General features: G+C 51.8%; 2 protein-coding genes across 2 annotated transcripts in view; one reads left to right on the top strand and one right to left on the bottom strand.

Annotated features, from left to right (window-relative positions):
- KMT2C (lysine methyltransferase 2C) overlaps positions 1 to 8,199 on the top strand; it is a gene marked incomplete at both ends in the record, with an annotated part of 244,663 nt that extends 236,464 nt beyond the window's left edge. The window contains 7 exons of the mRNA XM_080701295.1: positions 1,277 to 1,413; positions 2,890 to 3,032; positions 3,264 to 3,432; positions 6,715 to 6,831; positions 7,018 to 7,091; positions 7,273 to 7,381; positions 8,107 to 8,199. Of these exons, the coding sequence (XP_080557421.1) occupies positions 1,277 to 1,413; positions 2,890 to 3,032; positions 3,264 to 3,432; positions 6,715 to 6,831; positions 7,018 to 7,091; positions 7,273 to 7,381; positions 8,107 to 8,199 (842 nt within the window). The remainder of the gene's footprint in view (positions 1 to 1,276; positions 1,414 to 2,889; positions 3,033 to 3,263; positions 3,433 to 6,714; positions 6,832 to 7,017; positions 7,092 to 7,272; positions 7,382 to 8,106) is intronic.
- Positions 8,200 to 15,133: 6,934 nt separating this feature from the next.
- Positions 15,134 to 22,408, bottom strand: part of GALNT11 (polypeptide N-acetylgalactosaminyltransferase 11) — a gene marked incomplete at its 3' end in the record, with an annotated part of 29,431 nt that continues 22,156 nt past the window's right edge. Inside the window, 5 exon segments of the mRNA XM_080701981.1 lie at positions 15,134 to 15,265; positions 15,415 to 15,552; positions 17,675 to 17,779; positions 19,061 to 19,279; positions 21,990 to 22,142. Of these exon segments, the coding sequence (XP_080558107.1) occupies positions 15,134 to 15,265; positions 15,415 to 15,552; positions 17,675 to 17,779; positions 19,061 to 19,279; positions 21,990 to 22,142 (747 nt within the window).

The raw sequence follows: 22,408 nt of genomic DNA, 5'->3' as shown, positions 1-22,408 counted from the left end.
TTAACTTTTTTTAAAAAGTATGAAATGCTTTATTTACAAAAGAAAATGCCAGTTTCATATTATAATCTAGATATGAGGAAATGGGAACATATCTATAGATATTACTAACTGGACTAATTCTTTTAAAATTGAGCATGTTGTTTTGCCAGTATGGAAGTAAATTAGCTATTATCATACATTTCAATTATTTTAAACTAACTTTTCCACTTTTATTTATCTCTAAGATAACATTTTTTTCTCTAAAATTTCATAAAGTCTTTAAAACAAATTGCGGTCATTTCATAAGTAGTTTTGGTAAGCCAACTGAGGTGGTGTACATTTGTAACCCCAGGACTTGGGAGGCTGTGACAGAGCTTTGAGGCCAGCATGGGGTATTTTAGCAAGACCTTATTTCAAAAGTAAAAAATAAAATGGGCTGATATTGTAGCTCAGAGGTAGAGTGCTGCTGGGTTCAATCTCCAGCATCATAAGTAATAAGAAGGTTTACTAGGCTTACCTTTTGGGCGGTCATCTTGTGAAACTGGTAAGTTTTTGAGTGGTATTTCTTTATTCTCTCTTGGTTTTATACTGTGTTCAGTGTTTCTGCTTAGCCAAGATCCTATTTATTTATTTCTTTATTTTTGTGGTACTGAGGATGGAGCCCAGGGGCTTTTCTCCCTCCAGGCAAACTCCCAAACCTATTTTATACTTTTAGAAACAGGGTCTCACTGAGTTGCTGAGAGCCTCACTAAGTAACTGAGGCTGGCTTCAAACCTGTGTGATCCTCCTGTTCCAGCCTCCCAAGCACCGGGATTACAAGCGTGCGCCACCACGCCCAGCAAGATCCTATTTATTATAAAAAAATATTTTCTTAGCAGGGCATGGTGGCACACCTTGTAATCCCAGGATTCCGGAGGCTGAGACAAGAGGATTGCAGTTCGAGGACAGCCTCAACTACTTAGTAAGGCTGTCTGCAACTCAGTGAGAGTCTGTTTCAAAATACAGAATAAAAAAAATAGAATGGGCCAGGCATGGTGGCGTACCCTTGTAACCCCATACTTGGGAGCCGGAAACAGGAGGATCACACAGGTTCGAAGCCAGCCTCTCTGGCTTAAGAGAGTCTTTCCAAATAAAATATAAAAATAGGTCTAGGAGTGTAGCCCGGAGGTAGAAGGGTTCCATCCCCAGTACCACCAAAAAAAAAAAAAAAAAAAAAAAAAAAAATAGAATGGCCCTGGGGTCAGTCCCCCATATCATCACCCCAGAAACAAAATTTCTTTTTCTTGTTTCTCCATAGGTGTTTGGGATAAAATCCTGGAGCCTGTGGCATGTGTGAGGAAAAAGTCCGAGATGCTCCAGCTTTTCCCCGCGTATTTAAAAGGAGAAGACCTGTTTGGTTTAACGGTCTCTGCAGTGGCACGGATCGCCGAGTCAGTGAGTGTCTTGTTCAAGAGCAAATGCAAATGGGCTTGTGTGCTGGTCAGGCAGGACTTCCCTGAGACAGGCCCATTCGTCTGGAGGAGATGACCTCGGAGATCAGTGGGGAGGCCAGTGCAGCTTCCTATTCACTTAGAGGTCGGGTAGCAGAGGTCGGGTTCTCTCCACGGCTGGAAGGACGCCAGCCCTCGTCCCATCTCCTCCACCTCTGGGTGCTGCCTCTTTCCTCAGCCTTCGGGAGGCTGAAACCAGACGATCGCGTTTGCACCAACCTCAGCTGCTTAGGCCCTCTGCAACTCAGTGAGACCCCGTTTCAAAAATAAAAAGACTTGCCAGTCGTGGTGGCTCACGCTTACAATCCCTGAGGCTGAGACAGGAGAATTGTGCAGGTTCGAAGCCAGCCTCAGCTACTTACTTAGTGAGGCTCTCGGCAACTTAGTGAGACCCTGTTCCCAAATAAAATATAAAATAGGGCTGGGAGTACAGTGCAGAGGCAGAAAGCCTCTGGGCTCCACCCCCAGTACCACAAAAAAAAAAAAAATCATAATAGGGCTGGGGGTAGACTGGGTTCCATCCCTGGAAACACACACACACACACACGCACGCACGCACGCACGCACGCACACAGGTCTTGTGCATTTGAGAGTGTGGGGGTCTTCCTTCCCATACTGACACTCCTGGCCACACTCCTGGGGTCGTCTCCAAAGGGCATCAGGTTTTAGCAGCCTTTTTTCCCTTTCTGTCTTTGCTTAAAAGATGGTAAGTGAGTTTGGCCCTGAGTCTGACTAAACCATAGTGACATGGCACCGTTGGAAGACGTGTGATTATAAGGCATTGTTTTCAAGCATAAGAAATTATTTATGTATTGTCTTTTGGAGACACATAGGAAACTTCCAAAGGAATGAGCCTAATTGCTTCCTTTGGAGTAGCTCTTCCTAATGATACCCTTTCTTATGACTATAGAGGAAGGTTTCAGAAGGAATACGTCCTGTAGCATCTCAGCTACTATGTAAGTAGCCCTTCAGTTGGCACCTGTAGGCCAGGACACAGAGCCATAGCCCATCACACCTGGTCAGATCTGGAAGAGGTGAGAAGTGGCCTGGGGACCACGTGAGCAACTTTGCTGCTGGCGTTACAGCTCCAGGCCTGCCCAGGGGCTCGCACGCGCGTCGCTGTGGCAGCAGCCAGGACCTGGATCGCAGCTGCACACGCTTGTGTGCTGGTCTGCCGGTCAGTCTGCTCCTGGAGGAACATTTATTTGCCAGGGCTTCCCAGGTTCTGCTTTGAAACTTAACTCAGGTCCTCACACTTGGGTAGAGCTGAGTGCAGGCCAGTGTGTAAATACGTGGACAGACCGCTCAGCACCTGGAAAAGTGCCGGGCGGGGTTTCCCGGGGCCTTCCTGTGGCGGCTCAGGACAGCCCGCCGCCTTGGCCACACAGCTTAACCTTTTGTGCATTGTGCTTCTTCGCAGCTGCCTGGGGTTGAGGCCTGTGAAAGCTACACCTTCCGATACGGCCGGAATCCTCTCATGGAACTGCCCCTTGCCGTTAACCCCACAGGTTGTGCCCGTTCTGAACCTAAAATGAGTGCCCATGTCAAGAGGTTTGTGTTAAGGTATTTTGTTTTAACTTCACTTAGCACAGCCCAGGGTTCCCAGGATTAGTGGTCCTTGTGCTCGTCTGCTGCTTACGACGCTGCTGTCTGGCTGTGTACGTGCCGGCCGCCCAGAGGACGCGTGTGTCTGCTAGGCAGCTTCCGTGCTTGTCAGTGAGGCTTGGGAGTGGCCGGCCCGGCGCCCTCGGAGGTGTCTTCAGTTGTCCTTTGTCTGTTACATGCTGCCTGCAGGCCGCACACCTTGAACAGCACAAGCACCTCCAAGTCCTTCCAGAGCACGGTCACCGGGGAGCTGAGCGCGCCCTACAGTAAGCAGTTCGTCCACTCCAAGTCGTCGCAGTACCGCAGGATGAAGACTGAATGGAAATCCAACGTGTATCTGGCCAGGTCTCGGATCCAGGTGAGTCCCGGAGGACAGGGTGCCGTCCAGGGCCCTCATCACGGTACCCAGGGCACGAGTTCTTGCACGTGGCTGCCTGTGAGTCTCTGCGGCACTGGGCAGCGCTCGGCCTTGCACACACCAGCCGGCTCCTCCGCCAGGCCGCTCCACGGCCCGGGGCTCGCGCTTCCCAGGTCCTGCTTCCTGTGTCAGTGTGTGGTCTTGGTACGTGGTGCTGGACCCCTCAGGTGGGCAGCGGGCCTGGGTCCACACTGCAGCCGCAGCTCCTGGGAAGCAGCCCTGCGCTTAACATGCTGAGGGCTGTGGAAAGCTCAGTAGAGCCGTGTGTTCCCGGCACTTAACCAAAATGACTGTCTTCAAAGGTGCTCTCTCTGGTTTTGGAAGTTACCTTCTCTTTTTATGAAATGATTATATTTGTCTTGAAAGATAGTGAACATCTTTAGATAAGGCTTTCTTTAAGCTAATTATTTGAAATTACATTTGAGTCGGGTGTGGTGACACGTTTGTAATCCTAGTACTTAAGAGGCTGAGACAGGAGGATCACAGGTTCAAAGCCAGCCTCGGCAACTGAGCAAGGCTCTCAGCAACCTAGTGAGACCCCGTTTCCAAATAAAAAAATAAAATCAGGTTGAGGGTGTAGCGTGGAGGTAAATGCTTCTGGGCTTAATTCCCATTACCCCTCCTTCCAAATAAGTGAAAATAAAAATAAAGTGTCATCTGTAGTCCTCAGTTCCTGAGCTGCAGATCTAAGCATTCACGTGTCTTCGGCGTCTCTCTGTGGATGTCCCCCAGTGGAATCGCAAAGCTCTCACGTTGCTACACAGCCCCGGTCCTGCCGTCCTCCCGGCTCCTCAAGTCGCCCGCTGGCATTGCTGCTTGTGTGGCACCGTGTGCTCACATCCAGGTCCTCCTTGAGTTCTGTTGGGACTTCTCTTTCCTTCTAATAGCTTATCCTCCAGCTCCGGCTCCCCTGCCTGTACCATTGAGGCTTCGTGTGTCCACCCATCCCTCAGAGCCCGCCGGTGCCGTGGCTCAGATTAGCCCATGGGGTCTACATACTCAGCCTCTCGTCCCTGGTGCGGCCTTCTCCTCTGCTCTTGGCATGTGGACGCTGCATCCATGTCGCAGCCTCACTCTCTCGGCACGCCCAACCGTCCAGAGCATTGCCACCTTCAGACAGAAACGTCATCTCTCTTGATTCTCCTGTAGGTTTCTTCCTCTGTTTTCTCTCTCTGCGCCTTTTGACAAATATTAGACCTGGGGTCTCAAAAGTGCGGGCCCCAGGTCAGCAGCAGCAGCATCACCTGGACACTTGTGGGCCTCAAGTTTGGGGCCTCTATGACAGCGACTCTGATGACCCAGGGGTCTATCTCCTCTCCAGTCTTCCCCACTTTCAGTTTTGATTTCTTCCTCTCCCTGTTCTTTCTGAAACGTCTGCTTTATCTGAAAAGTTTTCTTCCTACATCTTAAACAGTCAACTAAGAGCTCTTTGTATTGTGTGTGTGTGTTGCATATTATACCGTTATACATTCTGCTTCCAAGCTACACCCCTACCAGCCCTTTTTGGTATTTGGTGGTGCTAGGGGTTGAACCCAGGAGAATTCTACCTTTGAGCTATACCTCTAGCCTGATTTCTTATTTTTTTATCTTTATTTATATATTTATTTGCTGTACTGGGGATGGAACCTAGAGGCATTCTATCTCTGGGCTACACCATATTTTTTATATACATTATTTGGAAACAGGGTCCCAGCTGCTCAGAGCCTCACTATGTAGCTGAGGCTGCCTTTGAACCTGCACGATCCTCCTGTCTCAGCCTCCCAAGCACTGGGATTACAAGCGTGCGCCACTGCGCCCGGCTATTCTTTATTTTAAAACAGGGTCTCACTAGGTTGTGGGGGCCTCACTAAGTAGCTGAGGCCAGCTGCAGACCTGCGATCCTCCTTCAGCCTCCCGAATGCTGGGATTAGAGCGACCCCCAACCCCCATACGATTGCAAATGAGTGCAACCACTGGAAAGCTGTGTGGAGGGTCCTCAGAAGACAAGGCATGGGCCTGCCGTATGATCCAGCTACACCTCTCCTGGGTCCACTACCACAGCGATGCATGCCTATCTGTGTTGATAGCTGCACAAGTTGCCAAACTGGATCCAGCCTAGGTGTTCGTCAACAGATGAATGGATTACAAAATTATGAGACATATACACATAGGATTTTACCCAGTCACAAAGAACAAAATTATGTCATTTGCAGGGAAATGGATGGCACTGGAGAACATTATGCTAGAGATTATTTAGTCACAAACGTGAAAGGTCGATGCTCTCCCTGGTGCAGAAGCTAGGGAGAAATTGGGACACAGGAGGGCTCTAGACAGGAGGAGAAGCCTCAGGAGAGCGAGGGAGGGCCTGAGGGCGCCGCCTCCGTGGGCAGGGTGCGCACACAAACTGGTCAGGGCCAGCCAGGCTCGAGCTGGGAAGGTGGGTGGGGCGGGAGCTGGGCAGTGCTTGTGCACGTGTGCCTCCGTCTCCCTGAGCTCCGAGGTGCGTGACCACCGGGCACCAGTAAAGAGCCAAAGTCAACTCACACGCTAAGCTCTCCCTGCCCTGCGCCAAGGCGGTGGAACAGGGCCTCCTTCCCTGCCCGCTGCATCAGGAGCGAGGCCACAGGCCCGATCAGGGCGAGAAGGTGCAGAGCTCTAGGAGAGCGGTCTGTATCCCCTTTGCCTCGGTGTCTCAAACTCAGAGCCGTCTACGCTTGTTCGTGGTTGAGTGGCTCCTCATCGTGAGCTGTGTCTGCTTTACTGGGCTTGTGAGGCTGCGCTGGGCTACCGTCACAGCAGAGCCATTGCTCTCGGGGGCTGGCAGGGCCTGCTCCGTGGGCGATCTCGCCGCGGCGTCTCGCTGTGGTCGGACACCGCGGGCTGGGCTGTGCAGCCATGCAGGTTCATTCAGCTCTCCATCCCAGAGGCTGTGCCAGCCAGGAGCACCTGGGGCTGGGCAAGGAGAGGGCGAAGGCAGCTGCGCCCTCGCACTGTGAGGTGGAGAGGACGGGAGCCAGGCCCCCTGCATGGCACTGGGGGTTGTTTGTGGCGCAGGACTTGACCCGCGCGCACTGCGGTTTTAGGTGGCACGACTGTCAGGCTTTTCAGTTTCAGCAAGTCACACGCCCAAAAGAGCCTTTGCCTTCAGGTGGCGCCGTAGCGTGGGCCCCGGTAGACCCGAGCGGTGCCTTCGTATGCGGAGGACGGTATGATTTGCTCCGTGTGGCGCTCTCCCCTCCCCAGGGCCTGGGCCTGTACGCGGCCAGAGACATCGAGAAGCACACCATGGTCATCGAGTACATCGGGACCATCATTCGGAACGAAGTGGCCAACAGGAAGGAGAAGCTCTACGAGTCCCAGGTAGCACCCGTGGCCCCGCCCCCCACCTCCACCCCGAGGTGCTCGGCTGTGGGCAGAAGCCACCTAGCCTTTCCCTGGGCTCTTTCCCGGGGCGTGGCTTGGGAGATGCAGGGGCCAGGGCTGGGGTGGGGGGGCGGTGGCGGAGAGGGAGGCCGGGTCTGCACTGACCGGCTGCCTTCCCCCCAGAACCGCGGCGTGTACATGTTCCGCATGGACAGTGACCACGTGATCGACGCCACGCTCACAGGAGGGCCCGCAAGGTGAGGGGAGGCAGCGGCGCAGAGCCCCTGAGCTCAGATGAGTTGTATTCAAAATTAGGCTTTGTGCTTGTTTTGTTGAGGGGTGAACAGAAATGCCACGAGCAGAAGGCTTCCCCACGAGTTTAGTTCAAGGTTCCTCTGGGTGCTTGGCGATCAGAGGCTCTGACCTGGTGGCTTGCAGGTACATCAACCATTCGTGTGCGCCCAACTGTGTGGCCGAAGTGGTGACCTTTGAGAGAGGGCACAAGATCATCATCAGCTCCAGCCGGAGGATCCAGAAGGGAGAGGAGGTGAGGCTCGCGCGGCCTGGCGCCAGTGGCCGGGTGTGTGCCCGGCAGTCAGGGCAGATTTCCAGAGGCCCGGGAGTTTTGATTGCGTTTCTTGAATGCCGAGTCTCGGGGCGCCTGTCACCTCAAGGTCGCGGCTCGTCCCAGCGGCCTTGTTCGCCTGGCGTGGCTCTTTCACACTGTGCCCGGCCACCTGGGGGCCGGCAAGGACCTTTCCCCGGGACAGGAGCCTTGTGTGCTGGAGCGCGGCTGCGGCGCGTGCCTGTGTTCTGGGTCATCTTTTTGGAATCCACCTCTTTGAGGGGAGCAGGGGGTGACTAGACGTCTCCCGGGCTTGCCGCAAGTCTTGGAGTGGCCGGAGTAAAGGGGGCAGGTGGGTGAGAAGGTCGTGGGGCGCCATGGCGGACCTGCTGTGCCCAGGCCAGCCACCCCTCCCGCTCCAGTAACTCCTCTAACCTTGCCAAGCTCTTTTATTTTCTGTAGAAGAAATAATGTCCTTACAAAGAGTGTTCTAGAACATTCATGGTAGAAGAGACCCTGGGCGGCCAGGGCCCCTTCGTGTGGCCCTGACGGGTGCCAGGCAGCCGGCTGGTTGGGATGTGGCGGAGCTCTTCACCCCGCGGCCACCTCTAGAGGGGGAAGGGCAGGCCAGCTGCGCCGGGCTCCCTGCAGGAGGGCCGCCGCCTCCACCTGGCCTGCGGCCACTCACGCGTGTCTTTGCCGGGCAGCTCTGCTATGACTACAAGTTTGACTTCGAGGACGACCAGCACAAGATCCCGTGTCACTGCGGAGCGGTGAACTGCCGGAAGTGGATGAACTAGCACTCCTCGCATCCCGGCCCGCGGGCGGCGCGTCCCAGGAGGCTCAGCACACACCGGGACTTCGCAGACAGAAAGAGGTTTTGATTTTCTGTTGAACAACTTTTTGAAAAGTAGCTTCTGGGAGTTCTGGTTTCCTCCGTCCTTTAGATTAAGGAAGCACCAGGAGGACAGCGAGGGGAAACCGAGTCACAGAATGGTCCAGCACTTTTGCTTCCCTTTTTTTTTCTTTCCTTCCTCTTTGTTTCCCTGTGGGTGGGTTTTGTTTGTTTTGTTTTGTTAATCTCACTAAGGAGAAACTTTTACTGGGGCAAAGAGCCGACGGCCGCCCTGCCCCGGCGGGGCCTTCCTATGAATGTAAGACTGTAGCCACCAGCGAGGTGTCCGGCGCCTCCGCGCAGAGTGGGCGCCACTGAACAAGGAATGTACCGAGATGACTTCCTTAGGGATAGCGCTAAGGGATAATAACTTGCACTAAAATACACTTAAATACTTGATTCCATGAGTCAGTTTATTGTAGTTTTTGATTTCTGTAAAATAAGAGAAACTTTTTGTATTTATTATTGAATAAGTGAATGAAGCTATTTTTAAATAAAAGTTAGAAGAAAGCCAAGCTGCTGCTGTTCCCTGCAGACTAACGGACCCTGTCACTTTGTACAAACATGTAAATATTTTGAGAAAAATACAGTATAAAAATAGATATTGACCAAATGCTACCATGCTCCGCAGCAGCTCGGTGCTTACGAGACGTCGCAGGGTGTCACAGTATGACTCTGTTATAAATACGCCATTATAATTATGTAATAACCAAAAGTTCAACCTGGAGTGTTTGGGGTTTTTGGAAACTGCGGTCTCTTTAGTACGTTTTTTATACACCTAACTTCTGATGGAACCGAGTGTGTGCTATGACCACAACTTTTGTAGCTGTTTTGGTAACTTAAACTAATTTTTCATATTATATTGTCGCATCCCTACTTCTTCAGTCAGGTTTTTTTGTGCTTACACTTTGTGATAACTGTGAATAACTGCTTAAAAACACACCCAGTGGAGGCTGAGTTTTTTCTTCAGCAAAAGTAGTTTTGATTAGAACTTTGTTTCAGACCACAAAAAAATCATGTAAACGTAATAAAATCATGTAGCAGGAACTTAACTCTTTAGCCTTCTATTTAACACAAAAATTTGAAAAAGAAAAAAAAAAGAGAGAGAGAGAGAGATGTGATTACGCTCACAGCTGCAGGACTCCGGCAATAGGGTTTTTCGAAGACGTAATTTTAAAATGTGTTTGTATGAACTGTTTACATTTCTTTAATAAACACACACTGTTTTGTGTTTGCTTGTAGAAATTTAATCAGCATTTTGAACCAGGTTAGCTTTTTATTTTGTACTTAAAATTCTGGTACTGACACTTCACAAGCTACGTGTAAGATGAAGTTTCGTGTGCACAATTCAAGTGGACTGTGCACTGTGGGTACACGCAGTGACACAGGACTGAACTTGTAATGTATATGGCATGATGTATTTTTATCTTACAGAATAAATCAATTGTATATATTTTTCTCTTGATAAATAGCTGTATGAAATTTGTTTCTTGAATATTTTTCTTCTCTTGTACAATATTCTGACATCCTACCAGTATTTGTCCTACCGGGTTTTGTTGTTTTCTGTTCTGTATAATAGTATCTAATGTTGGCAAAAATTGAATTTTTTGAAGTATACAGAGTGTTATGGGTTTTGGAATTTGTGGACACAGATTTAGAAGATCACCATTTACAAATAAAATATTTTACATCTATAAAAGCACCCCGTGTTCTGTTGGCCCTTCCCACCGGGGCTGGAGCGCCCCTGCCGTCTTGCTTCTCAAGTGAGCTCACGTGAGCTTCCCCTGAACGAGAAGGGAGCGCCGGGCGCCGTGGAGGTGTCAGCAAGACCACACGGGAGTCGCTCATTCCTGGAGCCGCGCTCCCTTGTCGAAGCCTGGCTTTTGTTGTTCTGTTTTAATGGATACACTTAGTTTTCCAGGGGTTGGTTTGGGAAAGGAACTCGCTGTGTTGTCCAGGCCGCTCTTACACTCCTCCCTCAGCCTCTGAGGAGCAGGGGCTGCATCTGCGCTCCTGACTTAGTGTGGTATTTTATTCCTGCCCGACTAAATGTATTTACTATATTTAATTTAATTTAAAAGAGCCTGCGAAGATCCTTCACAGGCTCTTTTAAATTAAACATAGTAAGCACTAGAGGAAGGGGGACGCACGCAGGAGTCTTGCAGGGCCCGATGCTCCGAGTGTCACGGGCGCCAAGTCCTTACTGCCCTGTCACAGCCAGGAGAGGCAGAGACAGCCCGACCGCGATGTCCTCCTCGCCTGAAGGTGGCACGAGCGCGGAGGTGGCCCCCGCAGTGACTGGGCGCAGGCCTCACCCTGACCTCATCTCCTGGAGCAGGCGACCCCGTCACTTGCACGGCTTGCCTATTTTCTTTTTCTCTTCTTTCCTTTGTATTTGCAGTACTGGGGATTGAACCCAGGGGCATTCTACCTCTGAGCTACACCCCCAGCTCTTATTTTTTATTTTGAAACAGTCTTGCCAAATTGCCAAAGTCCTTGCCAAGTTCCTGCCACTGGCTGCAAACCTGTGACCCTCCTGTCTCAGCCTCCCAAGTACTGGGACTGCAGGTATGTGACTTCGTGCCTGGCTCTGTTCTTTGTCCCTACACTCAGCTTATTTATTAAATGCCCAGAAGGTACCACACATCAGAAAAGCAGTGTCTTTTAGTGGGGGAAGGGACAGGCGGTTTTTTAGTTGGAAAGCTAATGGAGTGGGCTGGCGGACAGGGGCGTCCTAAGGAGCCTCCAGAGGAGGGCACGGCTGCCGGCCAGTAGCCGAGGGTCAGGGTCTGGGAGAAGCTGATATTACCAGAGACGGAGTTAGGAATGGACACGATGAGAAGCCAGGGCCAGGTCGAAAGGGCTCAACGGGCAGAGGCTGGTGGGCACCCGTCCGGTTGGGAGCCAGGGAGCCCGTGGCCGGCAGGTGGCAGTGAGCTCTCACCCCGCACAGCCTCGCCGGCTTCCTGGCCCTCCCCGCGCTCGCTGCTGCTGCGTGCGCGCGCGGCACCAAGCAGACGACTAGCTGGCTGTTGGTTCCTTTACGCGGTGACGGTGCTGGCCATTTTCGCAAGTTCTCGCTAAGGCTTGCTTTGTTGACCGCCCTGTCCTGGGAGGAGCCGCCCCTCTGGCAGAGCGGAGCTTCTCACCACAAGGCGAGAGGACAGACGAGGCCCAGGATGTTGGCAGCGACGCGTCACCGGTAGCATATTGTTGGCACACTTGAAACCCTGCTGTGACCCCCGGGACAGGAAGAGCGGGGCTCCTGGCCCCTGGTTCCGCCCCGCATGTCCCTGGGTGGGCCCACTCGGTGGGGGCCGCACTGGTGTCCAGAGCCACAGGTTCTGAAAAGATGCCCCACCTGTGCCCGGCCTTGCAGCCCTCACACGGAGCCGCTGATCGGATGTCTGGAGTTCTACTTAGGGGTATTAAGGTTCTCGTTTTGAAGACTCAGCTTTCTGGGGCCCCTCCCGGAAGTTATTTTAAGTCGGTTCTTATTCCAGCCACAGAATGCAAGAAGAATGCCGTTTCTTTCCCCTTGACAACCTTTACACACTGCTTCACGAGGCCAAGCAGTGGCAGTGCGTGGACGTGGGGACTCCTCGGAATTGGCGCCCGCGCCTCTCGTTTACGCCCCACCTTCCACAGCTCCCCTTGGCCTTTAATAAGGGGGTCCTGGAGACTGCGCCCAGAAGCATCCCCACCACCCCAACTTTTGTTCAGAGACGGGTCTCGATGGGTTGCTAAGGCTGTCCTCAACCTGTGTCCTCCTGTCTTCACCTCCCAAGGCCTAGGTGGCAGGCCGCAGCTCCGAGCCTGCTCACGTGGCCTTCCTTGTTAAGAAACGGCAGCGTGCCCTAAACATCTCTGCTCAGCTGTTTTGGCGCTCCGCCCTCCCCAAGCGGGCCTCATCCAGACCTACCACCAGCGGTCCCCAGAGCTGGAAGACGCTGGTGGCGTAGCTTTGGCAGAGGAAATAAGGAGTCTGCGGCATGGCCACTGTGATGGTGAGGTGCTGTTGGTGTATCTGAGTTTAGTCCTTAAAAAGGAGGTGCTTGGACATTACCACTGTAATGAATGTGCCAACAAGCTGATACTTATCCTACCATTTTTCTTCTGCACGTTCTATCAATTGAGAGTGTGTTAAAATCTTACTCTAAGCCAGGCTTCACCAAGCCTGTGACTCACGCTTGTGACCCAGCATTCGGGAGGCTGAGACCGGAGGATCACAGTTCAAGGACAGCCTCAGCTACTTAGCGAGGCCCTGCGCAACTCAGTGAGACCCCGTTTCAAAAAAAAAAAAAAAAAAAAAAGGGCTGGAGATGTAGCTCGTAGGTAAAATGCTTCTGGGTTTCATCCCCAGTACCACAAAAAAGAAAAAAAAAATGTACTGTGATTGTAGGCAGTCTGCCTCTTTTATGTTTTGCAGCATGTATTTTGAAGTTACTAGGTATATAAGCTTTGGGGATTTCCTCCTCTTCATGAACTGAGCCTTTTGTCATCATTCAAGGACCTTCCTCACCACCTACTCTGATCCGCTGCTCTTAGCTGGCCCAGGTATGTGTGTGTGACACCGATTCTAACTCCTGTATGTGTTTCTAAAGAGTTTGTTTTTTTATCCATCCCACATCTCTGCCCTTTACCTCTGGAGCAGTTAATTCAGTTACGTTTAATGTGGTTACCGATGTTGAATGTGAATCCACATCTTCCTGCCTTTTGCTTCCTATACCTCAGTTGCTTTGTGGTTTAAGATAAAAATCACTGAGTCCCTGTAATAAAGACTGTATGTCCTTTGAGATGTAAGTGGGAGGGTTCACCTGATATTTTGGTACTTAACAATATGTGAATGTTTACTAATTTTTTTTTTCAATGATACTGGGGATGGAACCCAGGGGCATTCTACCTCCAACTACACCCCAGCCCTATTTTTTATCCTTTATTTTGAAACAGGGTCTCACTGAGTTGCAGAGCGCCTCACTCAGTAGCTGAGGCTGTCCGTTAACCACATCCTCCTGTCTCGGCCTCCTGAATGCTGGGATTATAAGTGTGCGCCACCATGCCTGGATTACCTTTTTTTTTTTTTTTTTTTTTTTTTTTTTTTTTTTTGGTGGTACTGGGGGTGGAACCCAGAGGCTTTCTACCTCCGGGCTACACTCCCAGACCTATTTTCTATTTTATTTGGAAACAGGGTCTCACTAAGTTGCTGAGAGCCTCGCTAGGTAGCTGAGGCTGGCTTCCAACCTGCGCGATCCTCCCGTCTCAGCCTCCCAAGCGCTGGGATTACAAGCGTGCCCACCACGCCCGGCTACGCCTGGCTTACTAAACTTCTCTTAACTGAGAACATTCTTTTGACATCCTGACTTCTATACCCAACTGCCTCTTCTCAGCGTCACCTAGGAATTCCACAAACTGGTGTCAGATTCACAGAGCTCCAGCCAGAAGCAGGCTGCTCCCTGGCTCATCACCAGAATCTAATAGGACGCTTCACGAAAGAAGAAAGCCAGGTGCAAGTCGGACTACCCTGAGATTCCACCTAACTCCAACTAGAATGGCCATCATTCAAAACACAACAACAGATGCTGGCGAGGATGTGGAGAAGTGGGAACTCTAAGACACTGTTGGTGAGATTGAAAATTAGATTGAAATTTTCCAAAATTTCCACTTTGGAAAACAGCATGGAGAATCCTCAGAAGAATGCGAACACACCTACCATTTGATCCAGCAATACCACTCCTGGGTCTCTACCCAAAAGAAAAGAAACCGAACTACCATACTAATGCATGTGTATCCACGTTCATAGCTGCACAATTCACCATAGCCAAACTATGGAACCAGCCAAGATGTCCATCAACAGATGAATGGGTTACAAAACTGTGGGATATGTACACAATGGAATCTTACTCAGCCATAAAGAAAAACACAATTACATAATTTACAGGGAAATGGATGGAACTGGAGGACATTGTGCTAAGTGAGATTAGTCAGTCACAAAAAAATAAGAAGTGGATATTCTCCCTAATATGTGGAAGCTAGGGAGAAAAGGGTCATAGGAGGAACTCTAGATGAAGAAAATACTAAAGATGAGCAGATAAGGCGACCTGAGGGGAGGGGAAGAGGGAAACGCCTAAAGCACAGGGTGTACTTGAACAAGCCCATCAACGTCAGTCACTAAGCCAAACACAAGCGGGGGCGGGGGCGGGTAGGGCTGACTGGGTGCTGTGCGCATGTACGTCTACACCATCTTGTACTCCAGTAAGATGTAAGACTACAATGCACCAGTAAAAAATTTCTTAAAAAAGAATATCTTGTCACATATACACCGTGTTGACAACTCAGACCAGAAGCTCCACAAAAAAGCAGACACAAATCCTAGTTAAATAATCAAAAAGATCCTTTATAAATTATTTTGATGACTTATGACATTTAAAATAATCACTTACTGACTTTAAATATTGTAAATGGTGCCTTCTGAGGTGAAAAGTAACATGGACTCAGTCAGCTTTTTTTAAATTACTTAGAGCACATTATTAAATGGGTCTATGAAGCCTTCTAAGAAAGGAATTTGTGACAAGTTCCTGATCAGGTAAAAGCCATTCCATCACTGAGGGGGTTTAAAGAGAAGAATAAATAAATAGGAATAGAAATGTTCGTTTCCTGGGGTTTCACTGTGTACAAACCTGACCTGAAAATTCAAAGTATTCTCGTTGCTGTCTGTGAGCAAGACATCCCCGTGCAGCAGCTCAGAAAGGACCGTGGTGTCCTGGAAGGTGGGCCGGCCGCGCCCGCCCTCCCCGGGATGGCTGCACCCACGGGCTGCACGGCCATGCTCCTGACGTTCCTTAACCTTCCAGATGCCACTGCTGGGAGGAGGAGCCGTCGCAGATCGCCATAGCGACGGAGTCCGTCTGACCCAGGGGGTCCACCACTCTCAGGCACTGTCCGACGGAGACCTGGTACAGACGATTGTTTTTCTGAAAGAGGGAGGCAGAAAAGAGTAGAGCCAGTTAATCGTTTACCTAAAGAGCATGGCGGCGGGGCACCCTGAAGACGAGAGGAGCCGAGCAGCCGCGACGGGTCTGGAGCAGGCGCTGCCAGCTGACGGCCTCCGTCTCCCGCTCACCCCGAAGGTCCACTGCTGGGAGCCGCCCGCCCCGTGGCACTTCATGAGCCGGGGCGGGTCTGAGGAGCGCGTTTCCGACATGTCCAGACACAGGAGATTGTTTAAGACTAGTTCATGCTCCTCGTTGTAAATCCAGATCTAGAGAAAAAAAGACAAAAAAGTTCTGTTTAGATAGTGAAATTCAGGGCTGGACAACACTTTACATATATCTAGAAGAAAAAGGTGGGTTTATTTGGTACAGGCCCAAAGCAGGTTTCAGCTTCGTCTTCTGAACCAGAACGCAGAGCCTCGGCCAGGGAGGCGCACTCTACTATTTGGCAGTTCGGTTTGTCTGTTTTGGGTGCTGGGGATTGAACCCAGGGACTGGCTTCTACCCTCAAGCTACACCCTGAGCCCTTTTGTTCTCTTTTAAAATAAGGCAGTCCTGCTAGGTTGAAGGTTTTACTAAGCTGCCGAGGCTGTCCTGAAACCTGCAACCCTCCTGTCTCAGCCTCCGAAGGACGCGGTTACGGGGAGCACCACCACCCCAGCTAGCTTGTTTACTGTCCCCAGAGGGCGGGGTCCCTGGCCTGGCACTGATGGAGGCCCAGGTCCCGGGGTGTGTCCTGGAAGCAGAGGGGGTGCAGGTCTCCTACTCTCTTCTCCTGCTAGGAGGTGAAGGCACTGTCCAGCTAACATCTGGGAAGGGAGGCAGAGAAACCATCCGCCATGGGCTCCTGCCGCAGCTGGCCGCCTCGCCTGTGAGCCAAACAGACCTCCCGCCAGGCCGGCCTCAGGCACCTGTCAGCCAGAGCCGGCGCTCCTCGGTGGGGCTGGACTGGGTTAATCTAAGCATTGATAAAACTTAAGTGATCGCATCATCTTGAGTCTGCTCCAGTTCAGGACTTCAGTTACGACTCTTCATCTGCAGACTGTGGAAGCCAAGGAGCTGCTAGTTTGCCTTATGCTGGCAGAAACAAGCAACTCTTGCTGTTTTGATACCGTTCTCACCTGCGGGCAGTGCTAACTGTCCTGCAGAATACTAATTCCAGATCTTAACAGCTGCAGTGAGTGAAGAGTTAGTCCTGAAGCAGGAGTTCCCCTCGATGAAAGCGCAGGCCTGAAAGCGCGCGTGGCCTCCTCACTCGCAGGATGGCCTGCCCTCGGCTGCCAGAGGACGTGTGTTCCCACCTGGGACACTGCTAATGCCGTACGCCCTGCCTGACCGAGGAACTACTTGTTTTAATTAACCTAGTTAACGTCAGTGAAAGCACACACGGCCCTGGTACCAGCACAGCTCAGCGTTTAGAATAACAACTCCATCCCCCGACTTCTTCCACGACGTGGAGTGGGCGGAAGCTCTTCCACCCCACTGACCCCTGAAACGTCACCACCGTTCTGTAACTGTCCAGAACGCGGCCGCAGCCCCAGGGCTCAAAGATGCATCTTTAAACCATGTTTCCCAATATTCATAATCCCCTTAGACAGCCGCATGATCCCGAGAAATAAGACATGTCTTGTGAAATCAGAAAGGATACACTATTTGCCAAAAACCCCAGTGACACTGTTGTAAGAAAAAAGGAAAGTGGAAAGGCCATGTCATGAGCTATTTTTAGTTTTGATACAACTACCATGAGATTGGAGCATTAAAATTAGCATACACCATTTTATAAAACACAAATCAGTCTGAAATTAGGAACAACTGAACTAAGCTATTTTGTGTGTGTTACTGGAGATGGAACCCAGGGGCATTCTGCCTCCAAGCTACACCCCCAGCTCTCTTATTTTTGAGACAGGGTCTCACGAGGTTGATGAGTCTCACTGAGTAGCTGAGGCTGTCCCCAAACCTGCGATCCTCCCGTATCAGCCTCCTAAGTACCGGGATTACAAACGTGCGTCACCACATCCAGCTAGAACTAAAATATTTGCCTACTTTTAGGGCCATTTTAATACTGCGAAGATGCATATTAACTAAATTCAATTGTGAGTGAAATGAACTAAAGTTCTCTTGTGATTTCCTCTGACAAACCAAGAAGTCAGTTAGCAAAACGGGACTCAAGATAAAACTGAGAAACTCTGGTTTGTCCGAGGCAGCGTCAAGGCTCCCGCCCAGGCAGAGGGACCGCTTCCGGCGCCACCAGGCCAAGTGGCACCAGGAAGTCCAGCACTGCTGAACAACTGCAGGGACTCTGTGCCAACACAGGCGTACATGGAGGACAGAAGGGCCAAGGTGACCCGAGCCGGAGCCCGGCCGCCCGCAGCCGCGGCCGGGGCCACTCACCTGCGTCGGGTCCCTGTAGTCACAGGCCTTGAGCACCACGAGGCCTCCCTTCTGGCTGGGGCGGCCCTGGGCCACCAGACACCTGTTGGTCTGGAAGTGATAGAGCTGGAAGAGAGGAGACGGCGTGAGGGGCCGAGGCGGAGGAGCCAGAGAGGGCTCTGGGAGGACACGCAGGTGCTTTTACAGAGATGCGTCCCGAGGCTCAGAGCAGGAGATGAAGCTCGTACCCCGGTTCTGCCTCAGCACCGGCAGGGTGGGCTGTGTTAACGCGCGCAGGCCGCGCCACGTACAAAGTCTAGCTAAATACAATTCACAAATCTACTGCGGGGTGAAGGAAATGGCAATACCGTCTCCACCCTAAGAACGTAAGCAGTGCGTAACTAAACGAGGTGCACGTGCTGAGAGCTGCAGAGGGAGGTGCACCAGCGGCATCCCAAAGACAACCAGCCAGAGGGTGACGGTGGCACGCCGCACGCCGCCCGTCCAGAGGAGGCACTGCAATAAGCTCCTGCGTCTTTTCAACTTCCCTTTGATAAAGCAGAACGCGGAGGGAGCGCTCGGCTGGGTCTGGCCGCTGCGGACCTTGGGGCTTGGCGATGGGAAGGGCGGCCTCCACCCTCCCTCGGGGAGCCAGCTGGGAGGTTTTTTGGTTTTTTTTCCTTTGTGGTGTTGGGGTGGAACTCGGGGCGTTCTATCTCCTAGCTGTACCGCAGCCCCATTTTAATTCTGAAATAGAGTCTCACTAAGTTGCTGAGGCTGGGCTGGCCTTGAACCTGTGGCGATACCATCACACCCAGCCTTTTACTACTGTTTTTAAAGGTACAGAGGATTGAGACACAGGACTAACATGAGCTACGCCACCAGCCCTGTTTTTTGAGACAGACGTTGCCAAGTTGCCGAGGCTGGCCTCAAACTTGTGATCCTCCTGCCTCCTAAGGACTGGAGCTACAGACACGTGCAACGCCGCTGGCCAGAAAGCCAACTCTAAGAAATGCTTTGGAAAAGGGTATGACCTCAGGACCCTGAGATTTAAGTATAATTAAGGAAATGGGGTAATCAGTGTGTTTTCTGCTGAGCTCGGAGGTCTGCCTGGAGCACTGGGAGTAAATCCCACTTGGGGCCCGCTCTGGCCCAGCGCCTGCCTCTGTCCCTCCCTGTGAGTCACCCGGCTGTTTTCCATGCTGCCTCCTCCGTGCGTCTCGGCGCCGGGGAGCTGTCGCACTGCCTGCCCTGGCGCGAGTCAAGCTCCCTGGGGCAGCAGGCAAGGACGGTGATGCTAGCGTTCCTGATCCCTCACGCCCGAGCACAGCGAGTCCCCAGGAGAGCACGCTGGCTCCCCAGCCCGACTCAGGGCCCGCATGCGGCCGTGGAGTATGGGAGGCTCACCCGGCCGCGCTGCAGGACTCTGGGGCGCTTGGGCCCCTTGTTGATGAAGAGCGGCTGCTGGGGTTTGGCGTTGGGCCCCGAAATCTGCATCTCGGGGTACACGTTATCCAAGTACCATCTGAATGACTGGCAGCCCAGCTTCCTCCGCAGCTCCACACGCTCGCTGATGTTTCCGTAGCTTTTGGTCCTCAGATCAGGTCTCAAGGAGAAATACTGCTCCTGGAGTAAGACAGAGAAAGATGGCGTGAAGGTTTCTGCTGAAATATCATACAATCATATCTGAGGTTTAAAGAACAACATATGATGAAAGGTATTTTTCATGTGTTTCCTTGATGGGGCCAGAAAATACCAAAAGTAATTCCTCACACAATCAAGTCTATTGCTAACCAAGCACGTCTGATAAAATGCACCCTGGACTCTCAGATACAGTTGGGCATGCTGTGCCCGCCTCTTATCCCACTATTTGAGACTGAGACAGGAACACAGCAGGTTCAAGGGCAGCCTGAGTAACTTAGCAAGACCCTGTTTCAAAATAAAAACTGAAATCGGGCTGGGATGTAGCTCAGAGGTAGAACGACCCTAGGTTCAATTCCCAGTACCAAAACAAAATTGTCAGGTGTGTGTCCCAGATTCAGAAATAACGTGAAGTGGCCTGTCCCTGCCTCGTGCAGCCAGCTGTGCGTGAGCTCAGTGGTTCCTGAGCTCTCTGGACGTGGGACTCTACGCTTGAAAATTCTGGGCCAGGTATGGCGGTACACATCTGTAATTCTAGTACTTGGGAGACAGAGATGGGAGGACTCAGGTTCGAGGCCAGAAACTTGGTGAGACTGTTTCAAAACAAAAAATGAAAGGGGCTTGCTGGGATTTTAGCCCAGGAGTAGAATGCCTGAGTTCAATCACAGCACCAAACAAGGGAAAGAAACCCAGAGCCCAAGGAGCCTGTTTGTATGGTTGTATCTCTTGGTATTTATGCTGTAAGAAATTAAAACTGAGGAATCTACAAATATCTATTGACTCATTTAATTTTTTTTTGAGGTGCTGAGGATGGGACCCAGGGGCATTCTACCTCTGAGCTGTACCTCCAGACCTATTTTTTATTCTTTTATTTTGAAACAGGGTCTGAGTTGCAAAGGGCCTCGCTAAGCTGCTGAGGCTGTCTGCAAACCGCGATCCTCCGGTCTCCGCCTCCCAAGCGTGGGGATGACAAGCGTGCGCGCGCCCGGCTTACGCGGTCATTTAAAGGGCTCATTCCCAAAAGAAGGTGAGGATAAGAGCGCCGCGCCCCATTACTTGAAATCTTTTTAGTCTGGTCCACATGGCCTGTTGCTATGTTGTTTTGGTTGAATATAGTTTAAAAAATATACCACCTCCTGGAAGTATGTAGCAGAAAACAGAAGACACATTTTAGTAGCTGTAAGAGATGATTATGGCCACTCTTTTTTAATACTGTACCAAAACTCAGTAACCTTTAAGGTGTAATCGCAGCCAGGTGCAGCAGTCTACACCTAACCCCAACCATTCAAAGGCTGAGGCAGGAGGATGGCCACATTTGAGGCCGGCCTGGACACCTTAGGGAGACCCTGTCCCTAAATGGATTATTTTTAAAATTATGTCATTGAGATTTTCTTATTTTTCATTATGATCTATCTTGTTCTGTGAATGGTCTTTTCTAGTCATACAAGATTTTTATAACATACGCATTTGGAAAACAGCCACCCAGAGTTCTGGAAAATGTCACCACACAATATAAAGAACTCAGCCGCACTGGCCTCATCAACGCCCTGGACGCAAGGTGCTGCCAAACTCGCGGTGATGCCTGCATGTTTCAAAATCCTTTCCCCGGGAAGCTTTGCTTTCGTCATCTGCCGCAAAGGCTAACAGTTGTCTTCCTTCTCATCCCTCCATTTCTCAAAGTGTCTGCCAGAGACCCAAATATGCCCAGCCTAAGTTTGCTCTGAAAACAACTAGAGGACTGGCTCCAACCCAACCACCGCGGGGCTTCCCTGGACCCGCCGGGCCCACGCTGCGCCAAAAAGATGACACCACCCAGTAAGGCTTTCTACTAGTCAGCGGCGGCGTCAGGAGGCCGCGCGTCCACGTGGCGCTCTGCAGAGCCGGGCCACGCCCGCGGGAGTGGGCAGGGATGGTCCCGAGCTCAGCGTGGTGGTGGGCCCAGGCTGGTGGGTGGGGCAGGCAGCGCTATGGGGGTGCTGGCCCGCTTCCCAGACACGCGAGCGCGGGCTCTTCACCTGCACGCTCGCTCCGTGTGGGAGGATTTCGGTGTGCTCCCGCACTTGCCTCCATCCCCAGGACACTGCCCGGCACCTCAGTAAATGTTTTGAAAATCACCCATGCCAAATATTCACAGCAGCACATTTCATAACAGTAAAAAAGTAGAAATAACCAAGATGCCCGTCGGCTAGCAGATGAACGGGTGAAATGAGATCCAGCGCAGGGCAGAATCCCACACGCCACAGAAGGAATGAAGCCCAGCCGCGGGCAGATCCCTGCAGCTGGCGCCATGGGACGACACCCCCCTGCGCACTTCCGTCCTGCACACTGGGAACCAGGCCTCAGCATTTAGCAACAGCCAGGTCACTGTTTCTTTCTAGGGTGATACAAAGTTCCAGAATTCTGTTTAGAAAGGTTCCACGAGCGCACAGTCTACCCGGAGGCAGTGAGGCCTGGTCAGCCAAGGTGGAGCGATGGCAAGACCGGCGGGAGGGCTCAAGAGCTCAGGTGCGGCTGCGCCCCACACCGGCCGCGTGGCCTCTTACAGCCCAGACACCCAATTCAGCTGCGGCAGCCAGAGTCCGGGGGGGGACAGGGGCAGAATCCTGGAGAGACGGCCCTGAAGGCGGGCGTCTGATCACAGAAACGTGCAGGACTGAGAACCGCGGCCCAGCCCGGCCGCCGCGAGCCACCTCACCTTGTACTCGTCCAGCCAGACGTGCGCCAGCCGCAGGGAGTTGTGTGTCATGGTGTCCTGGCCCTCAGGAGAGCCATACGGCCGCCTCTTCCGGAAAATGTGCCCCACTCTGGAGCAGGGCAGGATGAGGAGCTCGCCGCCGCACATCCAGATCTGGCCAGAAGCAGGACACGTGAGCGCCGGCCGCGCCGGCCTGCCCGAGGGTGTCGAGCCGCCTTCCTGAAATGAGCTGAGGCTGGGCTGGGTCCCAAGGCCGTGTGGTGCACATCTGCACCAAGGGTCTGGCACTGTGCCCTTGCCGCTTTGGCAGGAAATTGTCATCTTAGGGGCTTAGAGCCCAGGAATGCTACCCACCTGATCGTCTGATTTCATTTTCAGGTACTTTCTTAAAAATGTATGGACTTAATAAATAGCTTTTT

The sequence above is a fragment of the Muscardinus avellanarius genome (assembly GCF_963383645.1).
Source record: "Muscardinus avellanarius genome assembly, chromosome: 9".
In the NCBI taxonomy this organism is placed as follows: domain Eukaryota; kingdom Metazoa; phylum Chordata; class Mammalia; order Rodentia; family Gliridae; genus Muscardinus; species Muscardinus avellanarius.
The sequence above is the reverse complement of the archived record's forward strand: the minus strand, read 5'-3'. Positions and strand labels throughout refer to the sequence as shown.